General features: G+C 35.8%; 1 protein-coding gene and 1 non-coding gene across 2 annotated transcripts; one reads left to right on the top strand and one right to left on the bottom strand.

The window, feature by feature from the left end:
* Positions 1-727: 727 nt before the first annotated feature.
* Positions 728-2,898, bottom strand: LOC112590165 (uncharacterized). Its single transcript, XM_025305962.1, has 2 exons — positions 2,583-2,898; positions 728-1,059 (listed from the first exon to the last, which is right to left on the bottom strand). The coding sequence occupies exons 1-2, from the start codon at positions 2,863-2,865 to the stop codon at positions 728-730; spliced, it is 615 nt and encodes a 204-aa protein (XP_025161747.1). The 5' UTR covers positions 2,866-2,898.
* Positions 2,899-5,802: 2,904 nt separating this feature from the next.
* TRNAA-GGC (transfer RNA alanine (anticodon GGC)) lies at positions 5,803-5,875 on the top strand. Its single transcript has one exon. It is a non-coding gene; the product is annotated as a tRNA-Ala (tRNA).
* Positions 5,876-10,712: the final 4,837 nt, after the last annotated feature.

The raw sequence follows: 10,712 nt of genomic DNA, 5'->3' as shown, positions 1-10,712 counted from the left end.
TCAAAAACCTGAATCAAAAAGTCCTATGCCACTTTTTTCCAAGATATTTAAAAGTAGTAATTATTTAATAAAGTTTAACTGATCAGCCTATCTAATAGTGCGCGTATGCGATCATTATATGTGTACGGCTCATGGACATATATCCGTGTAAAAAATAATGGCGCTAATTGACTATGCTCGACTTTAGAATTACTGCTGTATGAAGCAAATAAAAATAATATGGGTATTTTGACTCCATTTTTATTAAGGGTAATGCTGTATACTTTGTGGGCGATCGATAAAAAATAGCCTGTATACAATAAAAAGTTGTTTTTATTGTCACTTGCCGCATTAGAATACTCTTCGTCATCGATATCTTCGAATTTGTCCATGTCAGCCAACGTTGATATTAGAAAACTAGTAGGCCTACGCGATGCTGATTGTGATTTTTGTATGAATTTCATTATCTTTTCGAGTGTAGCATTCATCTTTCTGCAAAACGCGTAAAGAAAAATCAGAATATTATTAACACATCACTTATTAATATGAGCAGTATATGTTATAATTTAATTAATTAAAGCAGTATATGTTATAATTACTTTAACTCAGCTTCTGTACGACATAAACGTTCCTTTATTAACCTGCAAATATTTATCAACATTAACAACACAGACCAATGTTATTTTAAACATTATTATATAATTATTTTTTATTAGAAATATTTGTAAATATTAGTAAAAAGTACATATTAATTAGCATACCTATTGTCAGTCTGCTCAATGCTCTGCACGTTAATATCTGAGTTAATCTGATTCTGCGGCGGTTGTTCGTTCTGTGCATTAGGCTGCATGTTATATATTCTTCTCTTTTCCAACTCAATATAAATTTTGTTATTGTTACATTCTGCCTGTGGTATATCATATGCAGATAATACTGGTTGTGATACGCTTACGGTACGAATATTGGGAAACGTGCATGGATACGTTATATTACTTGTGTTTGGTTGTGTGTACATGTGCGGTATTACGGGCGTGTGTGGTTCAACGTATATGTGTGTCAAAGAATTGTCAAAATGTTCATGTTACATCCTAGAGGAGGAACGCAACCTTTTCGTTCGCGAGTAAGGCGAACCTCGTTCGTACACGCGTGTCAGTGGACGGGTCAGGGACCCGACGGGTCCCTTTACTCGGGCACCGACGTACAACGAGCGGTCCGTTTTTCGGTCAGGGACGCGAATCCTTTTACCGGGGATAGGACCATGAGTTGACTGTTGGAAGGATGGGGTGATTTTGAAATTAACTGATGGAAATAAATTAATACCAAATTTATTAAAATAAGAGTGACAACAGAAAGTTATGCGGCGCGGTTTATTACAATTTACTTGAATGATGTTGTGTGTATGTGTGTGTGTATGAGAAGTGAAAGAAGGAGGAAATAATAAAAAAAAAAGGAAGGAATATGAGTAAAGAGTTAGTAAGCAAAGAAAATGTAACTTACTGGTGATTCCTGAGATGCGAGAAATGAACAAGATATAACGGTTGATAAGCGGCTCCTGCTCTGTAGGTTGGGATGGGTTGTGCGACTCCCTTCCAATTGTCCAATTATGGCACAATAGCACTGATTCTAAATTTTTATTTTTGTCCCCAAAAAAAAATAAGACAGAGGACGTAAGAGTATGTGTAGTACCGAAACAAAACCGAAGACGAATTTGAGTCTAAGGACGCGTTTTTACAGGTCTGACTTTTGAATCTAGAATCTAAGTGAATGTGAATCTGCTCTTTTTCCTGTCTCTCAGAATAGAAGTAGTGTCGCGGAGGCGGATTACCACGGTTTTTATAGTGATAATCGGAGGCAGAAGCTATCAGGGTGAGTAGATCAGTAGTAGCTATCAGGGAGATGGCCTTTGAGGAAGGGGTGAATTGGTCTTAATGGGAAAAAGTCTCAGCCATTAGCGAAGTTAAAAGACATCGTGGGAGGAGACAGTTAGTTTTTGGACATATGAATATGGAAGGGCTAAAGAGTGGAGCGTGGGTGTCTCATAGTTTTAGGTGGATATGATATGATTGGCTGAATGAATTAGGCGCGACAAGCGTGGAGGTGGTGGATTCTTGAGATAGAGAAATGTACAAGTGGCCGGCTGGAAAAATCAAAATGCCGTAAATCAAAGACTGAGATCAGATTTTACGACTATCAGTGAAGTAAGCTTTGTTGGTTGACTGATAGGGCACATATGGTTTTGGATTGGGAAGATGTAAGTTTCAAGTTTTAGAGCAGGAATGCTCTGTGTTGCTTTGTTTTACTGAAGGTTTGTTAGCGCGGAGTTTTAAATTTTTATAACTAGGACGACGGACACACTTGGCGAACACTACCCAGATATAAACTTTAAACGAAGACGTAGATTTTTACAACAGGGCACTGTTTCCTGTTATGGAATTTTCCCGAATTGCCTTTCATTTGGCGCGACGGCTGTTCGCCAGATGGGTCTGTTTCCTAATTTATATTTATATATGTATATATTCCTATTATAGTTATATTAGGAGAATATAAATCCGCGAGAGGAAAAGACAATTTTGTTAGTTAAATCTGCAGGACGTAACATTCATTATTATTACTTTGTGCGTTACTTTCCAGAATCCTTCGAATATCATCTATGTTGTCATTAATGTTCGTATTAAGTATTTTTGCTGTTCCTATCTTTGTGCGTTTCGGAACTTCGTCCGACGATGTGGTTTCGTAGCGTGATGGTTTACCCACTATCCGTTTTGATCGTTCCATTTCTGTAAGCACAAATATATGAAACATTAAAATGCAGAATGTGTATGACAGATATATTCTATTGTACTCGTATGACAAATAATGAAGAAATTTAATACTCTTACCGTCCATTTCACGTTACATATTTTTCTATTTACAAATTCGCATATGCATTATCCGGTAAAATTGTACAGATATTGAAACAATGAATACGAGATATAGAAATGCAGAAAAGATAAAGAAGAAGATAAAACCAGAGAAATGACTAATCAAGCAGAAATATTCTAAGCCCATAAATACAAGACATCAAATAATCATGCACTTCTTATCGCATTCTTTCATAATAAATGCTAAAAAACATTACGTAGAACATATTATATTATTTCAGTATGTATTATCGCAGCAATAATGTACATCGTTGTTTCTGAATGGCTGTCTTCGTCACTCGCACTATCATCAATTAATGTATTGGGTGAATGCAAAAGTTCGTGCGGAGTTTCAATAGATGGAGTTATAAGCGTCGTAAAGTGTTGTCATTAATACTTCCATCTACATATTATATAACGTTGGAAAGGTGACGTCTTCAGCTGTTATTAAAAAAAAATCATTTGTTTTCATACAAACTGCTTCGAGAAATATCACTTTAAAAATGAGTATCGATAAGGTGCATTTACGGCATGTTATGCTTTACGAGTTTCGGAAGGGAATAAACGTTGCCGCAGCCGTAAAAAACATTCAGAATGTTTATCAGGATGAAGCACCAGCTAAACGAACTGTGGAAAAATGGTTTGCTAAATTTCGGCGCGGAGAATTTAACCTTGAAGACGAGCCACGCTCTGGTCGACCTTCTGACATTGATGACAATGTTTTGCGTACTTTAGTGCTCAATAATCCGCGAATTTCAACAGAAGAAGTTGCTACAGCACTAAACGTTGACCGATCAACCGCTTTTCGGCGTTTAAAAAAGATGGGGTTCGATTTGAAGCTCGATATATGGGTGCCCCATTTGCTGACCGAGAAGAACAAAATCAATCGAATTTCTGCAGCCGTTTCTTTACTCGGGCGGTTCAATAACGAGTCGTTTTTGGATCGACTAGTGACGGGCGATGAGAAATGGGTCCTCTACAACAATGTTCAGCGCAAACGGACATGGAAACAATCAGGTGAGCATGGTGACGCAATGCCAAAGGCCAGTTTGCACCCGATGAAGGTGATGCTCTTTGTTTGGTGGGATTGCAAGGACATAATCTATTTCGAGCTTCTCCCCGCTGGCGAAACGATTGATTCGGACAAGTACTGTCGCCAATTAACCAATCTGAATCGAGAAATAAAAGAGAAACGTCCGATTTTGTCAAATCGCAAGGGAGTCGTCTTTCATCACGACAACGCCAGACCACATGTTTCGAAAAAGACATTGCGCAAACTGAAGAGCCTGAAATAGGATGTCTTAACGCATCCACCGTATTCTCCTGATATCGCACCATCTGACTATCACTTGTTCCGGTCATTGCAAAATTATTTAAATGGAAAAAACTTTGACTCTTTGGAGGCCTTAAAAAACGGCGTCTCTTCGTTCTTCGAATCTGAACCGCGCAGTTTTTATGATCGAGGCATCCGTATGCTGCCAGAATGTTGGGAAAAGATTATAGAAAACGATGGAGAATATATCATTGATTGAATAAAGATTTTTGTTTGCCTAATCACTGTGTGACTTTTATTCACAAACTCCGCACGAACTTTTGCACTCACCCAATACAACCCCAAAAGGGGATTCTATAACATTTTGCGTAAACTTGGTCTACATTAACATTTATAAAATCACTGCTCAAGTTGCCGCACTTATAAATTTTAACAGCTGAAGATACTATTCCAATATCATAAAAATTATCTACTTCCAAAAATTTCCTTACTTGCAAGTAATGCGAGGAATGTGTACAATGATATTCGAAACAATACAGATTGATCCATCATATAAGATGTAGCAATTGTTTCGTACGTCTATACCTAACATTATTTTACCAAATTGTATTTTACGATAATGAGGACAATGATCACTATTATTAAGTGGCATGGAGACACGAATAGAAGAATCTATTTTCTGATTATCACTTGTTCCGTGCATCTGTACTTCCTACATTCTATTAAACATCTGTTGCAGAGGTAAACTTGGCTTCCTGCAAAATTTCCTAAAAATGGACATGTTGTTTTCAAATGGAAAAGCTGACAAGGAATCTAAACTTCCAAGACGTCTGACATCGTCAGTGAGATGGAGAAGACCGTGTATATTGTATGAATAGAAAGTAGCACCATAGAGAGAACCACAACGGACAAATTTTTGCAGCGCAAATTGTGCAAAATCAAGATATTTGTTCGATGGAGATTGTGATACTAAAATTCTTATAGCACAGTGTAACAATAGGAAATGCTTGTATAATTGTTCATCTAATACACCATAAGTAACAACAATACCTGTGTACAAAAGAATCTGACGAAACTCTGTAGCTTTATATTTGGAGCATGCATCCAGAGGTCTAGGGCGTCTTACGAAATCAGTAGGACAATATTGTCGAAGAATATTCAACCTAGTATTAATTACAGAAATTGATTTTGCACAGAGTTTTGTTCTGCGTATGTATTGGGTGAGTGCAAAAGTTCGTGCGGAGTTTGTGAGTAAAAGTCACACAGTGATTAGGCAAACAAAAATCTTTATTCAATCAATGATATATTCTCCATCGTTTTCTATAATCTTTTCCCAACGTTCTGGCAGCATACGGATGCCTCGATCATAAAAACTGCGCGGTTTAGATTCGAAGAACGAAGAGACGCCGTTTTTTAAGGCCTCCAAAGAGTCAAAGTTTTTTCCATTTAAATAATTTTGCAATGACCGGAACAAGTGATAGTCAGATAGTGCGATATCAGGAGAATACGGTGGATGCGTTAAGACATCCCATTTCAGGCTCTTCAGTTTGCGCAGCGTCTTTTTCGAAACGTGTGGTCTGGCGTTGTCGTGATGAAAGACGACTCCCTTGCGATTTGACAAAATCGGACGTTTCTCTTGGGAGCGTGGAGCGTCAGATAGCTCAGTGGTCTAGAGCAGTCGCCCGGCAAGCGAAAGACCCGGGTTCGATTCCCGGTCTAGCGACTACCGCGCTCTCGATATTTTTCTCTCCTCGGAACGAAAATGAGATGCAGGTCCCGAACACACGGCGTCCCGTCGCCACCTAGTACGCCCTCCTTCTTTCATGATTATTTCTCGATTCAGATTGGTTAATTGGCGACAGTACTTGTCCGAATCAATCGTTTCGCCAGCGGGGAGAAGCTCGAAATAGATTATGCCCTTGCAATCCCACCAAACAGAGAGCATCACCTTCATCGGGTGCAAACTGGCCTTTGGCATTGCGTCACCATGCTCACCTGAAATTGATTCTATGTACTTTCGTCTTAGATATAATATGTTTAGTGTCCAAGAATTTCATAGATATATACGTTCGTAAATTATGAAGTAGAATAATAAGAAAAAGATACTTAGTGAGAAATATAACAATTCAACACGGCATTGTAGGATTTATTGTTTATATAATTAGAAATTATGGAATGGATAATAGTGCATTTCATTTATGACAATGTTGTCAAAACTGTACCATCAAATTGGGTCTGTAATGATATCTGTATTGACTACCTTATAATATAAGTAAAATAATGCAAGCTATATCATCGTGTGTATCTCCAGTTATTAATGAATGGAATGTATGTAAAATACGGCAATTAGCTAATGGTCGTAAATATGGTAAGTTATACGACAATAAGTGTAGAAAACAAATATAATTTTTTAAATTAACGGATTAAATTTTGTTCTTACTAACATCGTATATACACACGCTTGTCCGCATGGAACTATTTTTCGTGTAGTTAACATATAAGAAATTTTATTTTTGTCATAAAATAAGATTGAAATAAACATATGTATTTTTAATGTCTTAGATAATTTCTTAAAAGCTAAAGTTATGTGCGCAAAAGCAGAATATACTTCTGATCTCAATTCAGATATGGAAGTGAAAATACAAGTAAAAAAAAAGCGATTTTTCGATTAAGAGAGTTCTGAAGAGAATATAACTGAAGTTGATTGCAATTCCGACTTTGCACATAGAACTTCTTCTACCAAAGAAATAAGTATTTTATCTTTAAGCTGTTTAAAATTATTGTTTTACATATTTAATTATATATGTACAGTATTGTGACATTATATTAAGATATATAATTCTAACTGATATTTTTAAGCACGCAAAGTAGACAATGAGATTTCGGAAACATCAAGCGATGACTGCGAACGTGACATATTGTCCAACGCAATATTACCATCTTCACCAGGTACAAATATGTATTTAATTCATATAGTAATTAGCATTTTGTTAACATTGCTATATATGTATTGTTTTAATTCTAACAATTACAAATTTAAACTTTTATAGGCGCTATGAAAATATCTGAACACGTTGTGCTATCAAAGAAAGAATCGAATATGATGCAAAAATATACTGGGGAAAAAGATCACGAATTGAATACGATGCAAAAACATACTAGGGAAAAAGATCACGAGTTACCGATGGTAATAACTAGCAAGTCTTCATATCAACCTATGAAATCACGTGATAACTTATATGGTAATATGCTTTACATGATGCATTATATTTCATTTACTATTACCTATGTTTATATGTATCGATTATGATCAATATTTGATTATATTAATATACATATCTGCAAATAATTTACGTTTATTAAAATATTTCATGTTTTAGATGAAAATTTCCAAAAACAGGTTTTACGCCTATTACAAATAATTAATTTACGACAGCAACAAATATCAGAGGATCTTGGCATCTCATTAATAAAAGCGAATTTTGAGAAGAATGAAGAAAATGTGCTTGATGAAAATAGTATATTTAAAAAATTTAATTTTCCGTTGCAAAATCAACAGGTTTTACAGGAGTTAGAAGAATTCCTAATCGAAGATAATAACTTCAAACAATTTGTACATATATTTACTTACTAGAAAATGTTTATTTATGATTTGAATTTATTAATATATTGTTATATTTTCGATCAAAGAGATTATTCAAATCGGAGGAGCATCATGTAAACATATGGTGAAACGCGTTCTGCCAAAAGTAATGTCTAATAATTTAGCTAAAACATACAGTTGGTTAGGTTTCAAAGGAAAAAATAAGTTTCATAATCTTCGCATTTGCTCTGCAATATTAACTTCTACACAGAAAACATATGGTTACTCCGAAGCGATAGTAGAATCTTTAATAAAATATTGACTTGTAAAATCTACTGAATAGCAAAAACATCAACGAGAGACAAATTGTAAGATGTTTTACTTCAGGAAGAAAAGAGATCTCTAATTTTAAGTGCAATGTGATACACAAAGTGACGAATTTATAGTATTAAATAGGTAGTTTATTTTTTTTCCACCAGATTCTGATAGCACATGCACTAATGTAATATGTTACAGAGAGAGAGAGAGAGAGAGGAGAGAGAGAGAGAGAGAGAGAGAGAGAGAGAGAGAGAGAGAGAGAGAGAGAGAGAGAGAGGAGAGGGAGAGGGAGAGGGAGAGGGAGAGGAGAGGGAGAGGGAGAGGGAGAGGGAGGGGAGAGGGAGAGGGAGAGGGAGAGGGAGAGGGAGAGGGAGAGGAGAGGGAGAGGGAGAGGGAGAGGGAGAGGGAGAGGAGAGGGAGAGGGAGAGGGAGAGGGAGAGGGAGAGGGAGAGGGAGAGGGAGAGGGAGAGGGAGAGGGAGAGGGAGAGGGAGAGGGAGAGGGAGAGGGAGAGGGAGAGAGGGAGAGAGAGGGAGAGAGGGAGGGGGAGGGGGAGGGCGAGAGGGGGGAGAGGGAGAGAGGGGGAGAGGGGGAAGAGGGGGGAGAGGGGAGAAAGAGAGGGAGAGAGGGAGAGAGGGGAAGAGAGAGGGAGAGAGAGGGTGAGAGAGGGAGAGGGAGGGAGAGAGAGGTAGAGAGAGGGAGAGGGAGAGAGAGGGAGAGAGTGGGAGAGAGTGGGAGAGAGGGGGGAGAGAGGGGGGGAGAGGGAGAGAGGGAGAGGGAGGGAGAGAGAGAGAGAGAGAGAGAGAGAGAGAGAGAGAGAGAGAGAGAGAGAGAGAGAGAGAGAAAGTGTGTGTATATAGACTTGTTCTTTTTAGCTGTTTTGTTGAATTAGTATATTTAATTGATTGAAAAAATATACCTGTCTCACTTCAATTAGTGCAAGTTGAAAAGAACAAATTGATATATCGCTTCACTCTTATTTTATAAATTAATATATTTATGCATTGCAGGCTAAAGGAAAACTTTATATATTCGTATGTAACTTTACATATTTGTCCACTAACTTTTATTTTAAAGTATATATATATATACATTATATGTTCAAATAAAAACGAGTTGATGATTAAGTGTGCTGTGTTTATTTAAATATTATGTCACATATATCAAATATATATGTTTGTATATACATTTACACATTTATAAGAGTATTCTATATAAGCATATTCAATTTGCAACTTGTCAAAATTGACTCATGTATATATTTAAGTTTTAATAATCTTTATAGGTGCATTTGAGTAACTCGCTATTTAGCGATATCGTGTCATTTTAATCCATATTATACGTATATGATATACAGACGTATATGTATAAATAGAATGATACGATAGCGTTGATAATGACCTTGCGAACGCGCTATATATTATGCATCATAAATAAGACTAATGAGATATTACGTCCCAAACAGCACACTCCAGATAGAATGTCCGAAATTGGGATATAAGACGTTTTTAAGATGTCTGAAACACATCTTATGTCCCGGTTTTGGACATTCTGTCTGAGGTGTTTATGACTTATCGGATATCGGATGAATTATATATCGAATATATCATAACTTGATATCGCGAGTCATAAATACATTAAGTATGAATGGTCTGCACACTCAACGTTCAAATTGCATAATATAAAAGCTAATAAAACTTAATATGTTCATGAGTCAATATTAGCATGAGCTGCAAATTAAATATGTCCATAAAACGTATTTCAAAAGTACCTACAATGTTCTGTGGAACATTCTATACAATGTGCTATATATGTTCATGAAATATTCTAGGGAACATTCCATAAATGTTCGATAAAATATTCTACGAATGTTCTATACAAGTACGTACAAACTCCAATAAAATATTCTATGCACATTCATAAAATATTTATGTGTGTATCATTCGAATATACTATGACCATACTATGAACATATAACTATGTTTTTAGAACATTCTATACAATATACGTATATTCGTCCAGAATATTCATAGTGTGTTCATAAAATATTTTGTACTATCTGGATTATGAATGCAGTTTTCGAAAAAATAGAAACTTCGGGCGTACAGCATGTTTAAAAATAAAAAACGGTAATTACGTTATAAAGGGAAGTCATAATCATAATAAACCTGATTTTAAATTATCAGAGATTGGAAAAGAAATAGAAACGTCAAGTCAGTTTCAATCTACAAGATCAATAAAAAACACAATTATTTCAAAGTGAGTACAAAACGATAAAACAGAAAATGTTAAGCTTAAGATGAAAATTATGCTTAAGATGTTGAAGATTTAAAATTAAAAGGAAAATTAGATACAATTTTTAATTGGTAATTTTTGAATTAACGTTTAGGTACGATAGTTTGCTCCATTTTACTAATATTAGAAATGTCGAAAGATGTATTGAACGTTCGAAAAAGAAAAAAGGATCTGGACAGACCCCGCAAAATTTAACAGACATGAGTATCAGTTTGAAAAAAAAAATAGAAAGATCTATTAAAAATAAATGAAACACATTCATTTGCTGTAGAAACAGTTATTAAAAATAATGATACTAAGGCGGTCATTTTTATTGACAAATTTATAATAGAAAGTATAACAAAATTAACAAATAAGTTAATTATT

This window comes from Harpegnathos saltator, unplaced genomic scaffold (assembly GCF_003227715.2).
Source record: "Harpegnathos saltator strain DR-91 unplaced genomic scaffold, Hsal_v8.6 scaffold74, whole genome shotgun sequence".
Classification (NCBI taxonomy): domain Eukaryota; kingdom Metazoa; phylum Arthropoda; class Insecta; order Hymenoptera; family Formicidae; genus Harpegnathos; species Harpegnathos saltator.
The sequence above is the reverse complement of the archived record's forward strand: the minus strand, read 5'-3'. Positions and strand labels throughout refer to the sequence as shown.

Bases quoted from the DNA above. Each gene is read 5' to 3' on its own strand.
- LOC112590165 (XM_025305962.1), bottom strand. From the start codon at position 2,865: ATGGACGGTAAGAGTATTAAATTTCTTCATTATTTGTCATACGAGTAC. The intron at 1,060-2,582 runs ATGAATGTTACG...CTAGGATGTAAC, and splicing joins TAACGCACAAAGTAATAATA to ATGAACATTTTGACAATTCT.